Genomic DNA, 20,326 nt, shown 5'->3' with positions numbered 1-20,326 from the left:
ATTTAGTAAACTTGATTAGAAAATAACAAAGCGAAAACGAAAATAAACAAATTCCTGTTTAGTTAATTATTGCTTAAATGACATTGAAAACGCTTTAAATAATCCTGCTTTAAGTAGAAGTGTTATTGTTAAGTGATCAGTTTTAAATGTATATCTCTGAATACAATGTTTTGCTTAACGAAGTAATTTCTTTGTATGGTCTTTGGTTATGAATAAAACATATAACTTGATTTCTAGAGGTTCGGTTGGTTGCTGTCTGTCGATTAGTTGTTTTCGTAGTTGTGTAATTAGGCTGAAAAGAAATCTGTTATCTTCGAGAAAGCGCTTTGTACGTGCTGCCACCACAGTGAGCAGTGCAGACAAACACATACTTTAACCTCAATTGTTATCGTGGCCATTTATTTATGTTTTTATATGCATGTATGTGTATAAATACAGATTCATATATATAGATATACATACATACTTGTGCTTTTTTGGAGTGACATCTCGGTGTGTTCGAAATTTTTAATCGAGAGAAAAGCACAAACATGGGCCTGGTAAGAGAGATTAAGTTATATACTTTTTGAGAAATTGGGAGATCAGGAACGAAACACCAAGCATGGTTCATACCTTCGATCATCGTATTTTCATAGGCCCGGCGCCAATCATTTTCTTATATATATACATATAATATGTATACATAAGAATGTATATATATATATATACATGTATATACATATTCCATTCCAATTTCGATTTTTCTGTGTCAACGTCATTACCATTCGGCAAATGCCATCAAAAAGAGATTTCCTTTTAGTACCCTCTTCTCGTTTCTTTCACTGCTCAAGTAATTGCACGTTTTGTTAATATCCTGGTTTAAGTAGAAGTAGTTAATGGGACTGGGTTATATAAGAGGCGCGGCGAGAGGTGATTGCTTATTTGATGATGGGTCCGTTGGTATTGCACGCCGTTTCTCGTAAGGATATTCGGATTGACAATTAATAATCCGCTCAGCTGCTAGCACCTAGATCTCATCCGACTGGCCTAAAAAGCAATAGCTCTCAATTTACATTTAACAAATAAAGTAAATTTAAAACTGAAAAATGAAAATTTTTATTCGAATGTAAATATTACAAACTATCTTTTAGATAAATTTGTAAATATTGTCACAAGTATCAATAAGTAAATAGTGATGATATATTCTAATAATGGATACAAATTTCTTTTAGTCGATAACTTATTTTGTTTATTTCTCATTTTCGTGTTGTCTCTGCGCTACGGCGTTTCATTGCGGTTTCGTATTCGATTGTGATTTTCTTATTCCCCGTTCGATGATCTCGCCTCTTTGGTTTCTGGCGGATTTTTTCATCGCCCTTCTCCTCTTCTTCAACGCGCGCGAAATAAATTGGAATCGCGATCGCGCGCTTTCATATTCAGGCTACTTTTCAAGGTGTAAATCTTTTTGTTCTCAATTTGTAAATGTATCTGGTGGTGGTGCGGTAGTATCACGTTGCGGTTTGATGATTGTGTGTTGTTGTCCATACGAAACACATGCACACCGGATTTTGCAAGTTCTCTTTTTTTTTTGATCCGAAGACCGCTTCGTTCTGCATCCATCGTTGAAGTCTCTCATTTATTATTAATTATCTTCATTACACTTCAATCCCTACATATGTTAAAATAAATCTTAAAATCAACTATTGTTTTCTTCTTCATAATTTTTTTTTACTATATTGTTTTTTTTGTTGCCTCATGCTTTTGTTTGTACAATGAACTACTTTGACCGTTTATTGAAAATTAGGCGACAACAAAGAAGCGCCAAAGAAATTGTTGTTGTTGTTTGTTGATCGTCGAGTGCATTCCACTGGTCTTTTGTTTTCAACTCTTTTATTTTAGTGCGCGCGCGTTGTTTCTCGATTTCGTCGCTATGTTTTTCGTGTCCGGAATGCGAATGAACCGTGTGCAGTCGACGGGATTCGAAAAAAATCGTCCTTTATTATTGTTGTTGTTGTTGTCAGGCTTTTAAATGCGCTCGTACAAATCGCTTAATTAATTATTTATAGAGTCGCGGTCTCTGCCGATTGATTTATTCATGTGTGAATGCAGTAATTAAATTCGAAAACGCGCGGCGCACGGCTTACATCATAGAGAAGTAATAAGGTTAAATGCCGTTTTTATGCACGCTATACAGGGTGACCGACGCTTATTTCAATGCACCTCCATCATCCGATCATTAGTATTCCTCAAAACAACTTGATATCGATTCTCATTTAACATTGGATCCGCACATACTCAACATCAATTCATTAACTTGCTACATTCATTATAACTAATTGTTTATAATAAATAACATTGATTGGACGCCTTGTATATGTTGCAAATGCGTTACAACTGAAATTAGAATTTCCAATAGGAAAACGTACCTGATTTGCATTGACGCATTATGTCGTTACAATTTTTTTTCAGCGATTTTAATTAATTATGTGCTATTCGCTTCACCTTTCATTTGTATACATTTATGCAACGTATTTATTTATATTACACCTTTTTTTAGCCGAATGTAATAACACGTTTCTTTTAAAAATAAATAAATTAAAAAAAAAACGTAAACAGTCACAATCGCTAATTGAATTAATTACAATTGCAAGTGGAACGTTGCTCGTTCTCGTTACTCTTTTTTTTTCTTTGTATCAAGTTGTTTGTTAAATAGCAGCGGAGGTTTTCGAACCCCGTCGCGTCATTTTATTTTTATGGACTTATTTCCAAACGTTGTATAACTGTTGCGCAACTGCAATTTCGATCGGCAGATGCGACGCGGCGTGGATTGGTGGATGCGCCGGGCGCGGCGTTTATTTTAAAATTATTTAGATGTGCGTTTTTTTTCTTCTCTCTCTCGATTGAGCGCCTGAAGTATGCATTTTAAATTGCGCGTTTAATGCTAATCATATGATGGTGATGATATGATGAGGTGCGTTGATATCGATCTCGCATAATCGATTTTATGGCATTATAATGTCCACTTATTATGGGTTATTGCGTCGTTCCGAAGAGTGCTACTTTATTTACGTTCATGATTTATTTTTTATTTTATTTCGTCATAATTGAAGCTTCTGTTTCAGGTTTGGTAAATGTAGAAAAAAAAAAGAACGAAAAGTAAACGCGAATTTGATTTGCTTTTCGATTATGTCATCTGATTGATTGGCTCGATATGATTGTTGTTATGTAATTGATATCGGTGAAAGAAATAAATATCAAAACGTCAATTAAATCTGCTTTATGATTATGTCATCTGGTTCGATTGACTTGAAAAGATTTCTGTTAATTTTGTTTAAATGTAATAAAAAAATGAACAAAAATGAAATGCGAATTTTTTTTCCTATTTGATTATGTCATTAAACTTGTTTTGCGACGATTTTTTAGTTTTTCTCTATGTTTTATTTTGGAACTTGGAACATTGGTACATATAAGTACCATTAACGTAATATAAAACAAAGTGGTACACAAATAAACCAAATATAACCTGATTAAATTCCCTGACATGAAACATGCCTAGTGGAGCATTATTATAATTTGCAAGGAAAAGTTCAGGAAAGAGGAATTATCCATTAATTAGATTGGTTTCTTTTGAATTTGATGACTTTATTGATAATATTTTTGTGTTGGTTGACTCAAATTGATTTCGAGAAACATAAAATTGAATTCGCAATATGCATAAGAATAAAATGTGAATTTAATATTTATTTCAAATGTGTCATCTAATAGGATTGATTCGTTTATGGTTGTTATTAAAAAGGGTGTCCCAGAATTAAAGATAGATTTGAAAACAGTTTTTAGTCTTCAAGTTGTGATTTTTTTATTGAATCATAAAATACGTAGGTTAGGGTTATTTATGGAATAATATATCGGGCAAATAGCCTCCACAGCTTTGCTGGCACATACGCACTCTTTTATCGAAATTTTCTATGACCATTTTGCATAAATGTGGCTGAATATCGTTAATGCAGCGTTAAATTTCTTCCTGTAATGCACGGGTGGTTGTGAGCTTGTTAACATAGACCTTTGACTTCAAATAACCCTATAAAAAGAAATCTAATGGTGTTAAATCACAAGATCTAGGGGGTCAATTCTGATCACCGAAACGAGAGAGTACACGACTAGGAAATGTCTCATGCAGTAATTGAATTTTTTCACGGGCTGTATGGCACGTGGCACCATCTTATTGAAACCATATGTCGTCTATATCAATATCCTCCAACTGGGGCAGAAAAAAAAGTGTGTTATCATGTCGCGATATCGAGCACCAGTAACAGTCATTGCTTGACCAGCCTCATTTTCAAAAAAGTATGGTCCAATGATGCCTCCAGCCCAAAATCCGCAGCAAACAGTGACACGCTGTGGATACATTTGTTTTTCGAAAATCACATATGGGTTCTCCGGACCCCAAATTTATCAATTTTGGCGATTAACGAAGCCATCAAGGTGAAAATGTGCTTCATCGCTTAGGATGATTTTGCTAAAAAAATCAACACTCCATTTTTACTAACCCTAACCCCTCAGCTGCCAAATTGTTTACTTTTTGGGATTGCCAACACTTTACTGCACAAATGGCAGCAAATTCAAATCTATCGTTAATTTTGGGACACCCTATGTAAGTGATATCGATGAAAGAAAAACAAGACATTAAAGTGAGAATTCAATTTGCTTTACAATTGTGTCAAAATCAATAAAAATAAAATTCATATTAGAATTTATATTCAATTACGTTATCCGATTTATGGATTGGTTGACTCGAACGGATTGTTGTTATATAAGTGATATCGGTGAAAGAAACACAAAATGCGAATTCAATTTGCTATACAATTGTGTCAAAATTATTACATCGGATATATGTGAAGAAAAAAAAAACATCAAAATGCGAATTCATTTACGTTAAAATTTACGTATAATTAAATTCACAATCTGTTCATCAATGTGAACATTGAGTAAATTTTAGATCACGGTTGACATTCAATGGATAATCTTTCCCGATGGATAATATAATGGTGACTTTATGATGATTTTTTTTTTAAATTTTTGGATGGCTATCGTCTTGTAGGTTAACTTCTGTAGTATATTGATGCTCTGCGATTCCAACAATTACCTTTGACTTTGAATCTGCTGCAATCTTTAACACTGTCATTGTCCATCGACTTGGTTGAAGGTCCATATGCTGAACCTCATTCAGTTGACTGTCCATCTGTGATGACCGATGGTCCTATTGCTGCAAGCACCGAGAGGGCTCACAAAGGGCCTTCGAACTAGCGCCCACGAAATTGTGCGTAGAGCGACTTAACCATTCGGCTATTAGTGGCCCTATTAAAATACATAAAACAATAATTCGAATTTCATTTCCTTCTCAATTATGTCTTGTGATTTATTGATTGTGCCAAAATCAATAAAAAAATTCAATTATGTGAACCAATTTATTCATTGATTGATTCAAATTGATTATTATGCATTGGTTGATTCGAAATGGGTTTTATTATATAAGTGATGTTGGAGAAAGAAAAAATAGAGAAAATAGAGAAACGTGAATTCAATTTGCTTTAGAATTATGCCAAAAATAACAAAAATAAATAAATACAAATTTTATTTTATTTTTAATTACGAATCGAATGACAGATTTATGTATAGATTGACTCAAAATGATTGTTATGTATTTGTTGTTTCCGTAGTAGCAGTTAAAGCAAAACAGTAACGCAAATTCAATTTTGTTATACCATTGTTGGATTGATTGAAGCGAAATTATTATAATTAACAATCGCAATGATTGTTGCTTTGTAAGAGATATCGATGACAGAAAAATAACTAAATGCGAATTCAATTTACTTTATAATTGTACTAAAATGAATATAAATAAACCGCGAATTTGATTTTCTTTTAATTTATGTCATCCGATTGATGACTAATCAATCGATTGACTTCAAATGATTGCTGTTATGAAAGTGATATCGTAGAAAATAAACAACAATAAATTTTCTTCTCAATTATGTCATCTAGAATCTAGATTGATCGACTTGAAACGATTGTTGTTATGTAAGTGTGGTATCGGGGGAATTCCCGCAAGAGATTGATACCAACGTGCAGTGCATAATATAGATACGTGTGTGTGTGTTTTTGTGTATATATGTATTATATATATGCGGTTCCATGTATGTCGAGTTTGTTTTTATGTTGTTTTTGCTATTTCTCTTGAATCGTTTGTTTTTCGCTAAACGCGACACACAGGCTGCGGCGCCACGACCTTGCAGTTCAACGAACCTAAATCAATTTATTATTCAGATGCAGTTTTACTTGTAAGTATTTTACACTACGTAATAGATATTTCCGTTCAAATACCTTTCTTTTTGTTTACGAATGTGTGCTACACACATATATACGCTCACACACACACTTGGAACATGTGCGAGTGTTGAGTACATTCCACGCATGCACGCTGACGGACGGGTGTTACGCAACCAGCGCGAAATGCATTTTAAGACGATTTATTCGCACCGTCGATTATAACAACAACAACAACAACATCGAAGAAGACGACAGAAACAACATAGCGAGAGGACGGCCTCAGCATCCGCGGCATAAATCTCCCGAAAGGGGAGCAGGCGTTTTTAATCTAACTCGGACGATCTCTTCGAAGACGACGACGACGACTTCTCTCGCTCACATCGTCGTTCCTCTTCTGTTTTTTTTTTCTCTCCACAGTTATTTTCCTCTCATTCCCATTTCCAATTGACACACACGCGAATTATCGTTTCTGCCTTCTGCCGACGGGATGTACGCAAATTAACCGCCGGAGACGGGCCCCAATAAATCCGAGATCTTCTCTTTCACTCCTCCATCGACGAGATGTGCATCTTTTTCCTCATTCTTGCTTTTTCTTCTCTTCGCGTTATCAGAAAGCCGCAGCTGCTGTATTCAAACAATCCCAGTACTTAGTTTATTACTGCTCTTACAGCGAACTGATAAATTAAGTTTTCTTTACAATTTCTGCTTATCATTTCCACATATAAATAAATATTTTTGAAACTTTTCATATTAGAAAGTTTATTTTTAATATTTGATTTTTTTTATAGTGGTGACTAAATTTTTTACTTTTATTGGTTATAAATTAAAAATATTTAAAAATTTACAAACTTAACATTACGATATTTATTAGATTTTTTTTCTAATTTTACAAATATATAAAAAAAAATATGATCAGTAATACAATAATAATAGAAAATAAAGGTAAAAATCAATACTTATTAAAAATATTAAACATAAATCTTCTTTTCGTTCATTTCTACAAAGATATGTACGTTTAAGACAGGGGTCGGCTGTATGCGGCTTACTAAAGGTGTATGTTGGATAGCAAAATTTGGCTCTTTAGAACAATTTCTTAAAAATGACTCTTCAAAAGATAATAACAAAATATTTAAAAGAATTACTTTTTCCTTCAATTAAACAAATATATAAATAGGGTAAGGTAACTATGATGATTTGTGGGTCTGTAAAATAAAAGTTTTTTTTTAAATTTATACACAAGTTAACATAATGATTCTAAAAAATAATATTGGTTGGATTAAATATAATAACTTTTATTTCAATAGTCATAAAATCAAAAAGTAAATAATTGATAATTGATAATTCCAATTATTCTAAAGTTTATATTAAAGAGAATTTAGAATTATAAATATTTAATAGAACTTTTCACTTCTACAAAGATTTAGATGTAATATATAAAATTATATGATTATTATGATTTATATGCTATAAAAAAGTATATATTTATCAAAATTTACTGTTCATTTATTTCTTCTAAGATGTACATTAATTTAAAAAAAAATAGAACATGAACTTTCATATTATACTCAAGATTCAAACACTTAACGGAAATTAGTTTTTATTTTTTTTGCATTAGATTAATATAGCTACGTTTACTTTATTTTTTTTGTTTTTCAATGATTAAATTTTTTTTGTTGCTGATTTATAACTACATAAGAAATTTGTGTAACCCAAATAACAGGGAAGCAAAAATACGCGTGCATAGGTTTTGTGGTTGCTGCGGTTGTATAGCGGGAGTGTGTGTAATTGCAGCAGCGGCCGTCCTTGTAATTGAATTGAATTATCGATCGGATTGGAATCGATCCTCTGGAGGTGCGCTGGTCGTGGTGGAGGAAGAGGTCGACGATGCCGATGGTGGTAGCGCGGTGGTATTAGGAGGAATTGGAGAGGCTTCGGCGGGGTCGTTGAGCTTGGGAACTCGTAACGGATCACTTTTACTCTCGTAGGTTGACGATCCTTCGAGGAGACTCCTCCATCCGTCCGTTCGTTCATCAGGCCGAGAGGTCCGCGCGCCAATTCTTCACCAATTTTTTTCTTGTTGCCGCTTCCTTAATCATCATTCTCTTAACCCGTACCACTAATATGCTCAATCCATCAATCAATCAATCAATCATAGTTTCACGATGATGACTCAATCAACGAAATTTCTATTATCATTTTTTCTTCTAAATAACTTCGGTTAGGGCCTCGAACTAGAATCGAACCCTTTCTGGAGAAACTCGGGTTCGTTAACCTCCCAAAACCCCATCCCGTTACGTTGACCTCACCAAATATACACACACACACATACACCTACCGAAAACTTTCAATTTGACGTGTACAAATCGAAACTCTGGATGGAGTGGGGATCAAATAAGAAAAAGAAGTAAAATTAATCAAAACTTTGTTTCCTAACACCTCGCGTTTCGCAACTTACGCATTTTTTTTTCTTTCGCATTGTAATTGTTGTGTATGTGAGTGAAAAAAAAAAGAAGAGAAGAAATATACTTTAAAAATAAAAAGCGTACGAAGAACGAGTTGCGCTTGTAACGAGTCGTCCGTTGCCTAATAGCCCGAAATATTATGGACTTTTGGAAAGTTGTTAAATTTATTGAAGCAATTACAGCGCTCCTCGAACGCAGTCCGAATTCCTAAATCGTTTCTTTTTTGGGTGTTGTTATTATTTTATTATAATTCTTTTTATTACTATTAAAACAATACGAGATTTGAGCAAAAGAAACTTTTGTTTATTTTTTGGTTTGTATGACTCAACAATGTTTGAAACGAAGAGAAAAAACATCATTACAAAATGTTCGTTTCGAAACAGATCCGTATGCAAACTAGTTCTCTCCGGTTATTATCGTTAATATTATTATTAATAAACTTGTAGAGTATTTCTTTAATTTTTTGGAACATTTAAGTCACTTCGATCTTAAATTCTTTTGTACTTTTTTGTGTGTGTGCGCTCATATTCTCTTGCTTTTCGAATTGGATTTCGTTCGATGAACGGATATGGTACGGATATGGAAATACGGAATAGATAGAGCCGCGTTGGTCCACTGACCTACTGACTGGACTGCCTCTATACGATTTGAGTCTCCGCTTTATTCCTCCTCGTCCTCGTCGACGACGACTTTTCTGTCTTTCTTTCTTCCAATCCGATACGAATATATATATACTCCCACTTCTATTTTTGGTTGGGTTCGTTCACCTTTCCACATATCGGCCTTTCCTTCAGAAGTCGAGGACCTCTCGCATACATACACCTACCTACCATTCTTAAGAGAGAAATTCTACCCAGAAGCATATACACACAAGTGTAGTTAGTACATAAGAGAGGAACGTATAAATATACATGTACTTACAAAAAAAAAACTGTTCCGTAACAGATCGATGATTGATTTATCTCTTATTTTAAGCATAATGCATGTTTTCAAATTAGTGTCTTTAATTTCTTTTGCTACGTCCAGTAGAAATTTATAGTTCCTCATACATACATCAATTTCTTGCGCCTCTTTCAATTTAACTTATGGTGAAGACTATAGAAAGTCATCGAAATAACTAAAATCAAATCATCTAGTGATTAAGACTTTTTATTATTATCTTTAAGTACAATACAATTTCTTGTTCCTCATAAACTATAATTTGACTTAAGTAAAAATAACCAAAAGTAAAAGAATAATTGTTTTTGGTAATTCAAAACCATAATAAAGGGTGTCCTAAATAGAAAACACAGTTTTTAGTCTTCAGATTGTGATTTTTTTTTGGCGTTGCCAACACTTTACTGCACAAATGGCGGCAAATTCAAATCTTGCGTTAATTTTGGGACACCCTTTATTTCTTAGGAAATTTTCTTCTCAACTTCAAATCATGTCATACATACTTAAGAATTTATGATATCGAATCTTTAACTATAATAATTTCCACTTTCAGTAAAAATGAATATTTTTATCAATCAATCTCATAAAAAAATCATAATCAATCTTAACTTATTGTCATGTTATGATTAAGATTTCTGAACGTGACATAAATTTTGAGAAAAATGTATAGAAATTTTAACATACAAAAGTGAGAGACTCGTATAAAAAACGTCATTTTTTAAATTAAACATGCGAACCTACATTAAGTATGAGTTTTGACATCATTTTTGTTAAATTAAAGTATTTTTTTGTTAGAAAATGTTTGATGTAATATAAATTAATAATTTATGCGTATTATATACGAATTTTCTCAGACTTTAACATAAGCAACATTAACGCATTTTTATACTTTATCAAATCTAACTAGAATAACGTAAAATATCTGGTAGAGTATGTATACATTACATAATGTACATAACATAAATTTCAATATTGAAAAATTATTGTTTTATTAAAAAAATGCGTTTTTTAATTAATGTTTTGTTTGTTTTTCTTACAATCGAAGTTTCTCAAAAACTTCTGTGCTAAATCAAGCCGAGTGATCAACATTTCATACTATAATACCCAAATTACGTAGCAAAAAAAACAACAATTTTCGCGCATTTTTAAGCTTCATGATCAAGATTTCATACTTTAACATATTTAACTTGAAAATCATTTAATTACTATAATATCTCTATTATAATACACAAAACTTGTAATAATTTTAGCCCGACAAAAGCGGAGGTACATTTCTCGAATACAAAGAAAACTTTTTTTTGTTTATTTAGTGAAATTTGTCAGAAACGCTTGAGGCTTGATAAAGGATTCATACTTTAACAAATGAATATCATAAATTTACTATTTCAATCTCGAAAATAAAGAAAAACTATTTTCTTAACTTTTGCTAAACATATTTCGATATTGAAATATGTTTCAAATAATTCTTCATTCAAAATCAATTAATTTAAAATAAATGTTTCGATTATTACGAGTATGTAAATAATTACAATTGTAATGATTTGATAATTCTTTCGCATTTTGTGCGTGTATCTCTTTATATGCATGCATGGCTCTTTATGCTGTGTGTACATAAAGCAAAGCGTATAAAGGTTAAGAATGTTCCTGTTCAAGGCACCGCTGGAATTCGCATACTTTTTGCGCTCCATCCGCGCACCTTTCAATTAAACGCAACGCTTCGATAAACAATAATTAAACGAATCGATGTCAATCAATTTGCAAAACAAAACCCGCCTCTGCGACTCAAAAGAAGGAAAGAGAATCGAAAAAAATAAACGACCTGCACAAAACAAAAGAGCAGCAAAACGCAACAAAGAAACTATTAATTATTTGACAATGACTTGAATTAAATAGGCGTAGACGATTGGAAAATAATATGATCGTGTAAGAAAGGAAAAATGCTGCGAATTGCGTTACGCAATGAAAAAAAAAATACGTTTCGAACATTGAGTAAGTCAATGAGAAAACGATTTTGTAATTTTTTTAGTGTAATAATATTTCTTATATTTTACTAATTACAATTTGGTAAGGAGATTACTTATTATTTAGAGCATTAGTTCTCAAAGCCATTAGTTCTCACATACCCATTCTTCGGGGATCTTTTAAAAATGGTCGAGGATCAAAAAAATTGAGAAACACCGCTTTAGAGAAGAAACTCATTACTATAAACAATAAAGTATAAGGGATTTTCCTATTCTGGTAATCTTTTTTTTTCTTTAAATATTATTAATTGACAGGATTTATTTACTTTGTAGACCATTGTCATAAAATATTCTATAATTATTAATATTTGATAGTATTTATACAGTGTGGATCGCTATTATACAAGATTCGATATTGATTAATAATTGATAAGATTTATAGATTTTGTAGACAATAATGGTTAATAATTAATAGGTTTTAGACAGGTTGTCTAACCAGTGTTATAAGAGATTCAATAACGATTATTAATTCATAGGATATAGAAATATAGGATATAGCACAGTTGTGAGAGATTCAATTAATGATTGTTCAGATATTAATTAATTAATAAATGATTAATTGTATTGTTTAAAGATTTATTTTTTACAATTGACAAGATTTATACATTCCGTGAGCACTGCCGTAAAAGATTCAACAATGATTAATAATTAATAAGATTTATTCACTTTGTAGACCACTGTCATAAGATATTCATTAATGTTTCTTAATTAATAAGACTTATGCAGGTTATAGACCAATATAATTAATTATAGACCATAATAATTAATAATTGTTAAGATTTATTCAGTTTGTAGAACACTTTCATAAGAGATTCAATAATGATTAATAAGTGATATGATTTATACATTTTGTAGACTATTGTCTTAAGATATTCAATAATAATTAATAATTGATAAGATTTATACAGTTTATAGACCATTGCCATACGATATTCAATAATGATTAATAATTGATAAAATTTATACAGTTTGTAAACCACTGTCATAAGAGATTCAATAATGATTAATAATTGATGAGATTTATACAGTTCTGTAGACTATTATCATAAGAGATTCAACAATGATTAATTTTTAATAGGATTTATACACTTTGTAGACCACTGTCATAAGATATTCAACAATGATTAATTTTTAATAGGATTTATACACTTCGTAGACCACTGACATAAGAGATTCATGAATGAATAATTCAATAATGAATTAATTTGAAGATTATATTTCTTACAAATTCAATAATGTTTTCTTATTAATCATTATTCAATATTAAGTATTGATACCATTTATACAATTTGAACACCTCTGACGTGTTACTAATTGGTAAGATTTGTTATTAAAAACGATTAGTTTTGTTGTATAATTGATTATAAAATTAGATTGCGTTTTGAGTGGTGCGTAATATACGAGTAGTGAGTGTGTTAGCGAGCATGTATATGCATAAGTGTGGTGTGTGTGTGTTGGTTGGGCAGTAGGTGGGTGTGGAATGAATACTACCAGTACAGCTGCTTACACCTAGTACTGTTGCAGCAGGTCAGCGACCGACTCTTCAGCCTTGGCTCTGACTTTCTCATTCATGTGATATGAACGTAGGTCCAACTAACATTTACAACCAATTATACACACACTCAGACGCACCTCGCGTATACATACAAACAATTGCACACACACACACCTACTGATGTATAGATATATAGAGTCGTGTCGGTATAAGTACAAATTTTCCAGCATATATCAAGACATCAATTAATTTATTTCCATTTATTTGTGCAGAGTGCGGTGCCCGAGGTTTGAACGTTATTGCGCAAAACTACAATATCTATATAAAAAAAAGAAACGGATTTTATTGACGCAAAGCATATTTACATGAAAGGCAATTAACATTAACAAACCTGAAAAATTTACCACTCCTTCGAATTAAAATGTTTACCCTAAAAACAAACTGAAATATTAATAAATTTAAATCCAATTTAATTAAGTTTACTTGGAAGAAATAAATACCACATTCACATTTTTATTAATTGCACGGATAATTCAGATTTATTGGTTATGATACAGTGAAAAATTGTCGACTTTTTAAAATATTCCACCAAAAATGTTCAAAATATAAAGATTTTAGTCGTAAGTCATAGCTAATTGAAAGAAATATATTTTTATTATTAGTTGCATTGATGATTTTGGTTTATTGACGATTTTGATATTGAAAATTTTGAAGTTTAATTGATTTGTTTTTAGATATAATTCAAATTTTTATTTATTTTCTACTATTTTCAAATTAAATTTTCCACTAAAAATATTATCTGTTGTGAATATTATAAAAATGTTAGTAATGTATTATTAATTAAAATAAATTTATATAATTCAAATTTTATATTAATTGCATTAATGAATGATTAATTATTATGATATGATAAATAACATTAACAAATATGGAGAATTGTATATTTTTTCACATTAAAATTTCCATTAAAAATATTATGTTTCGAGAAAATTTGAAAAATTCATAGATTTTAATAATTTTTTCATTAATGTAAATAGATTAAGAAATGTGGAAAATTGTATACTTCTTCACATCAAATCTTCTACAAAAAGTTTCGAAAATTTTAAAGTTTAATAGATTTGAGTTTTATTTCATTAATTTAAATCTATATCAATTGCTTTGATAATTAACAATTTTAGAAAAGTTTTCCACTTCTTTGCATTATTTTTTTCCTTTAATATATCAACCGTTGCGAAAATATTCCATATTAATAGATTTTAATCACTTTGCATAATTGACGTTAAAATAATTCAAAATTTCATTAATTACATTGATAATTTTCATATGGAAATTAATATTAACGATCACTAAACGATTTCCACTTTTTCGTATTAATTTTGTTCTCTTACGGCAATTCATAAACATTAATAGATTTGAGTCATAATTTATTAATTGAACGTGGAAATGGTTACAATTTAAACTTTCATTTATTGAATGAGTGGTTTCTTTAATTAACAGCAATATTTCATTCTCACCTGGATTTTATTTTATTTGATTACTAATTCATCAATTACCATTCACTTTGATTTGACGTTAAGTTATTGTTAATTATCTTCGCTTACGGCTATCTTCTACAATAAATACATTTTAATTACTCGCGTAATTCCCTACTTGTGAGATCATTACAGCTATCACACTCGATCGAGGCTAAATTACTTTTGTAGATGAGTGAATATCATTAATTCATTTAATCTTGAACTGTATTTTTATTACATTTATGCAAATTAATAATTTACAATTTAAATGGTATTTATTAATAAGCCTATAATAATTTCCTCGAAAGTACAAATATTAATTACAATTCAGATCAAATCAATTAAATCATAGTTATATTTACATTTCTTAAGTTTTACCCAAGTTCAAAATTTCGTTTTTCTACTGGATATAATTTCAATAATCTATCATAAAACTTAGTTTGTTAAAAAAGTCAATCTGCCACAAAAATAAATTTAAGAAATTCGTGAAATTATTTATTTGTAAATTAAAATTTGTCAGTGTTTGTCCATACAAATACAGCAATACCTCGTATAGTGCGGCTTCGGTCAGTGCGGTTCCGTATAGTAGGGTTTGAAAATTTTAAAACAATATAATTAAAATAATATGCCACAAAATCATTAATTGATGATTTTTTCTATGGGAAAATTTTAGACAAAACTTTAATTAAAATTTAGTTAAACGTAGTTATATTACTTACATTGTTAAAAATTTCAATTTACCACAAAAATAAAGTTAATAAATGGTAGAATTATTTATTTGTAAATTATAATTTGTCATTGTTTGTCCCTACAAATACCTCGAATAATACGGCTTAATTCATTGCGGTTTCGTATAGTACGGTTTGAAAATGTCAAAACAAACTAAATTTTAATTGAGCAAAATAAAAGTAAATTCTAAAAAAAAAATAGTACGCAAAATTACTTTTTTATACTTAAATTATTGTTTTTTTTTGTACTGTTTATTTTATGGCGTTGTAAAAGTACAAAAATCAATTATATTCTATTAAATTCATATTAGTTCTTATAGAAATTCGAAATTTCGTTTTAATAATTAATTAATTATTCGTACTAAAGTAATAATAACGATATTTATAGATAACTACGAATATAATTTACATACAAAAAAACTTGATTTATTACAATTTATATAACTAAAAAGAGAAAATCAGAAACATAAATAAACTTCTGTTAGTCATCAATAGGCCATCGACCAACGGTCATTCATCTCGAAGTTGATTAGTTTTTACTAAATTTCATTTAAATATTTTGTATAGGAACGATGTGATTTTGTATTGTTTAATTTTCTGATTTTAGCTGAACAAGAATGAAAATCGCGATAATTTTATTTAAATTTTAGTGTAAGATACTGTTATATTTGTCAAACGTTACTTTTTTTTTAAATTGTAGATTTACGGTCATTGATTGTATTCTTTTTTCTATGAAAGACGTCATATTATTATTGATACATTTAAATGCGTATTTTTTTCCTTACCACATTAGATTTGATAGATTTTTATTAACATAAATATATTATGTACATTTTTATGCATATAATTTCAATTTAGAGTTTACTAACGTTATTTCGTCCTAGATCTACACTATCTATAGCTATGTAAAAAATAGGTATTTTTTCCATATCCATTGACAATTGTGATTCAAGTTATATGCTTTCAAACTATTTTCGCGCCATTTATTCAAATACGTCCATTCTAAACTTAATCTTGTTATAAAATATGTATGTCTTTTTCTCACTATTAGTTTCGATTTATATAATTTAATCAAATGTGTAAAAAATATGAAAAATATTTTCACTTTTTTAATAAGGACATACATTAATTTAATATTAATTCATTGAAGAAGATTTTTTAACTTATTTATTGTGATTTATTGAAAAAAGTAAGTTTTTAATAAATCACAATTTATTGAAAAGATCTATTTCTTATTATTTTTATTCTATATATATATATATAAAAACCTTAACAAACGTAAATTGATCGAATTTCTAAAAAAATAATTACATGACTGATGATTATTTTACTTAAAATATAACAAAATTTATTTTTACTAGAATATTGTTTTATTTTTTTTACTTAATAATTTTGCTGTTTTTTTCAATATATAAATACATTATTTATATTGTTATTTTGTCGAGAGTCCAGAAAAATAAGTTTACGATAATTTAAAAATTCAAAACTTACTTTTCACCAGAAAACTGATAAATTAGTTTTGATATAATGATTTCGATGTTACAAATAAAAATTAATAAAATAAATTTATCTAAAGTGAAAAATTACTTTTTATTAGAAAATACACTAATACTAAAAATAAATGACTAAAAATAGTACAATGACTTTTCAATATAAAATATATTGTTCCATTAGTTTGTTGATTTTTTTTTTAAATTGTAGATTTACGGTCATTGATTGTATTCTTTTTTTTACTAAAAGACGTCATAATATTATTGATACATTTAAATGCGTATTTTTTTCGTTACAGCATTAGATTTAATAGATTTTTATTAACATATATGTATTATGTACATTTCTATGCATATAATTTCAATTTAGAGTTTGCTAACGTTATTTCGTCCTAGATCTACATTATCTATAGCTATGGTATTTTTTGCTAATAATTCCAAATCCATTGACAATTTTAATCCAAGTTATAATGCTTTCAAACTGTATTTTCGCGCAATTTATTCAAATATAGTCACTCTAAACTTAATCTTATTATAGTTTCAATTTATATAATTTAATCAAATGTGTAAAAAATGTGAAAAATATTTTCACTTTATTAATCTTTGAAGAAGATATTTTTTGAAAACATACTTATTTTGAATAAAAGTTCTACTTTTTTGATTATTTTTATTTTATATATAAAAGGCTTTACTGTTTAAATTGATTGAATTTCTAAAAAAACTTTAAATTTTACTTAAAATATAACAAAATTAATTGAATATTGTTTTGTTTTTTCATTATATAAATGAATACAAAATATGTCTATGATAATTTAAAAATTAAAATGTAATTAATAAAATAAATTTGAAATTGTGATAAATTTGTCTAAAGTGAAAAACTACAAAATTACATTTACATTTCTGAAAATAAAAAAAGTCGAAATGAATAAAAGCAAATAATTTATTGAATTTCTGAAAAAAAAAATAACTTACCTAGGCTAACAATTATTCTTTTTTTAAATTTAAGTTATGTTAAGTTCTGCATTCTGTATTCTTCAAAATCCTAATATCTTTATGTGTTAGTACTAGGTCTTTTGTTATATTTTGGAAATTTATTTATTTTGTTTCTTTAGATTTAGAGAATGTCATTTTTTATTATGATTTCATCTAATTTTTTATACGACTTTTTTTTGAATACTTTCTAACAATGTGACTATGATTTCCTTCTTTTTTTTTGTGTATTCAAATGTTAACTAAATTCTCGTGGTTTCTGACTTAAGTTGACAGTTTTTGTGAAAAAAATTGTAAATATTTAATTATATACAGAAGCTGGAAATTCTACAATCAAGTGACAGAAATGTATGAATATACACGTATATATATTCTTATGATAAAAAAATAATGTTTAACTTTCAGAATGAAATAAAAAACCCATAAAATTATCATCTTCAGTAAACCCAGTTTCGTTCCTTCATCTTTTAACGGGGGCAATTAGATTTGATGATCATCCGGCTGTGTGCATGGGAATTATAACAGAGTGTCCATTGTTCGAGTCAAAGTAAACCTCCTGTAATGTTCTTTTAAATGAGGATATCGTCGCCTACGCATCGTTTTCGAACGAGTGACTCAAGTTTGAAACTGGGTTAAAGGGTATATAGTTAAGTGGACCTTTTGCAATCCACGTGCGGTTACTCTTTCTCGTTAACGTTCTCGTTAGCCAGGATTTCCTGGATTGCCCAACATCTACGACTAGGAGACGGTTCGTTAGGAATTCTAGACACGCATCGGTCAAAACAGAGATTTCGTAACAGCAATGTTCCCTTTATTTTATTGCTCGTTGCTTTTTTTTTCACTTAATTATTGTAAATGCTTTGGGTGCGTAAAAAGGAAGGAAATTTATGTTGAGAAAAAGAAGTCCCTCTCTCGGTATGCGTGCGTCACGTGATTGGAGTACATTAATAGGATCGAGTGCGTAAGAAATGCGTACACACGTGCGTAAGTCCGAGCATTCGGTGAAAGGGAGGGACGAAGGGGGGTGAAGTTGTGCAACGACATCGTAAAGCGAAGCAATAACAAAATATATATATACATGCAATAATTATGGACACGTGTGTGAACTTTTCTCGTGTTTTTCGCTGCAAGTGAGCCGCTCTTATATTTTTGGTGAAAACTTAAGGAAAAATCGAATCAGAAGAGAAATGTGGGGAGAATCGGAGGAGGAGTAGGTTGTTGGCCCGGCTTTAAATTTTGCATAATTTTCGGTGTGTGTCGTTTTTGTTGCCTAGTTCTTGCACAACGCGAGGGAAACCCGCCGTCGTCTCCGTCCGGGGTTGTTGACTCCTGAAGGTGCGAGGTGTGATTTTCCCCCACGGCTGTCTGAAAATAAGAACTGTCTCCGCCTCGTCTCTCTCTCTCTCTCTGCCTCCATCTCTTGCACAACACTCTATGATTCCATCTCTTTCACCTTTTTTTTTCGTGTACGTGTGTGTGTTTGTATGTTGTTGTTAAATCTGAATATGTGCTGATATGTGGTCTTGATGTAGTAGTAGTGGGTCACTAAGAAACTTTCAGTAGGTGAACAACCCGTCTGTTAAATGCCAACGAACTCGGGCTCTTATTCTCTCAGCCACTCTCGTCGTCGGCACGCACCTTCTTTATATACTTCTATATACTGCATACACAGCACACACACATACAAACATAGCCTTCTCACACGCATGTATCCATACGTACATACAGATTTCAGCTGCTGGATTTGCCTCTTCTTCTTTGTCATCTTAAGCCTCTTGTCCACTTCTCGTCTTCCTTTGGGCACTGTCAGTTTTGTTAGTGTCTACTCAGACAGTCTGCTGAGTGTGTCATCGCTCCGCATCAGACTATATAAATCAATTACCTACCTTTCGAAATACTCACAGACAAGTCTATAAAAAAAGGAAATAATATGTTATCCTTCACGAAGCCATCACACAAGAGACGTCGTTAACAATTTAGTAGTTTCCTGTCCTCTGTTAATAATTATCTACCGATGTTATTATGCCCAGCTTCTGGGTTCTCTAATAAATTGACAATAGGTTTTAAACTAATTTTGGATTTCTGACAGTATTTACTTTCATATCAAGTTCCATCTTGACATAACGAAAAAATAAGTTAGATGTAGAGTTTCGTGACGATTTAAGGCAAAAAAAACTTAGATTTGTGCATTCCCTTTTACTACACTACAGGGAGGTTGGCAAACTTTTTGGAGCAAAAAGCCTTTTTAAGATATTGTCCGCTACGTGCGGCTCCCTAAACTTTTTTGTCCGCAATTCAACACATCCACCGCCATCTTAAGCTGAGAGCCGCAATTTTTAATCAAAGGAGCCGCGGGTTGTCAATCCTACTCTAGTACATAACGA

At 30.3% G+C, this 20,326-nt stretch overlaps 1 protein-coding gene across 1 annotated transcript in view; it reads left to right on the top strand.

Moving 5' to 3' along the window:
- Positions 1-362: 362 nt before the first annotated feature.
- The window catches only part of LOC108561833 (cytochrome P450 306a1), a 35,581-nt gene continuing 15,617 nt past the window's right edge, over positions 363-20,326 (top strand). The window contains exon 1 of the mRNA XM_017919915.1: positions 363-539. Within this exon, the coding sequence (XP_017775404.1) occupies positions 531-539 (9 nt within the window). The 5' untranslated portion in view covers positions 363-530. The remainder of the gene's footprint in view (positions 540-20,326) is intronic.

This window comes from Nicrophorus vespilloides, unplaced genomic scaffold (assembly GCF_001412225.1).
Source record: "Nicrophorus vespilloides isolate i.1.1-1 unplaced genomic scaffold, Nicve_v1.0, whole genome shotgun sequence".
NCBI classification, from domain to species: Eukaryota; Metazoa; Arthropoda; class Insecta; order Coleoptera; family Silphidae; genus Nicrophorus; species Nicrophorus vespilloides.
This window is presented reverse-complemented; position numbering and strand designations above follow the sequence as displayed.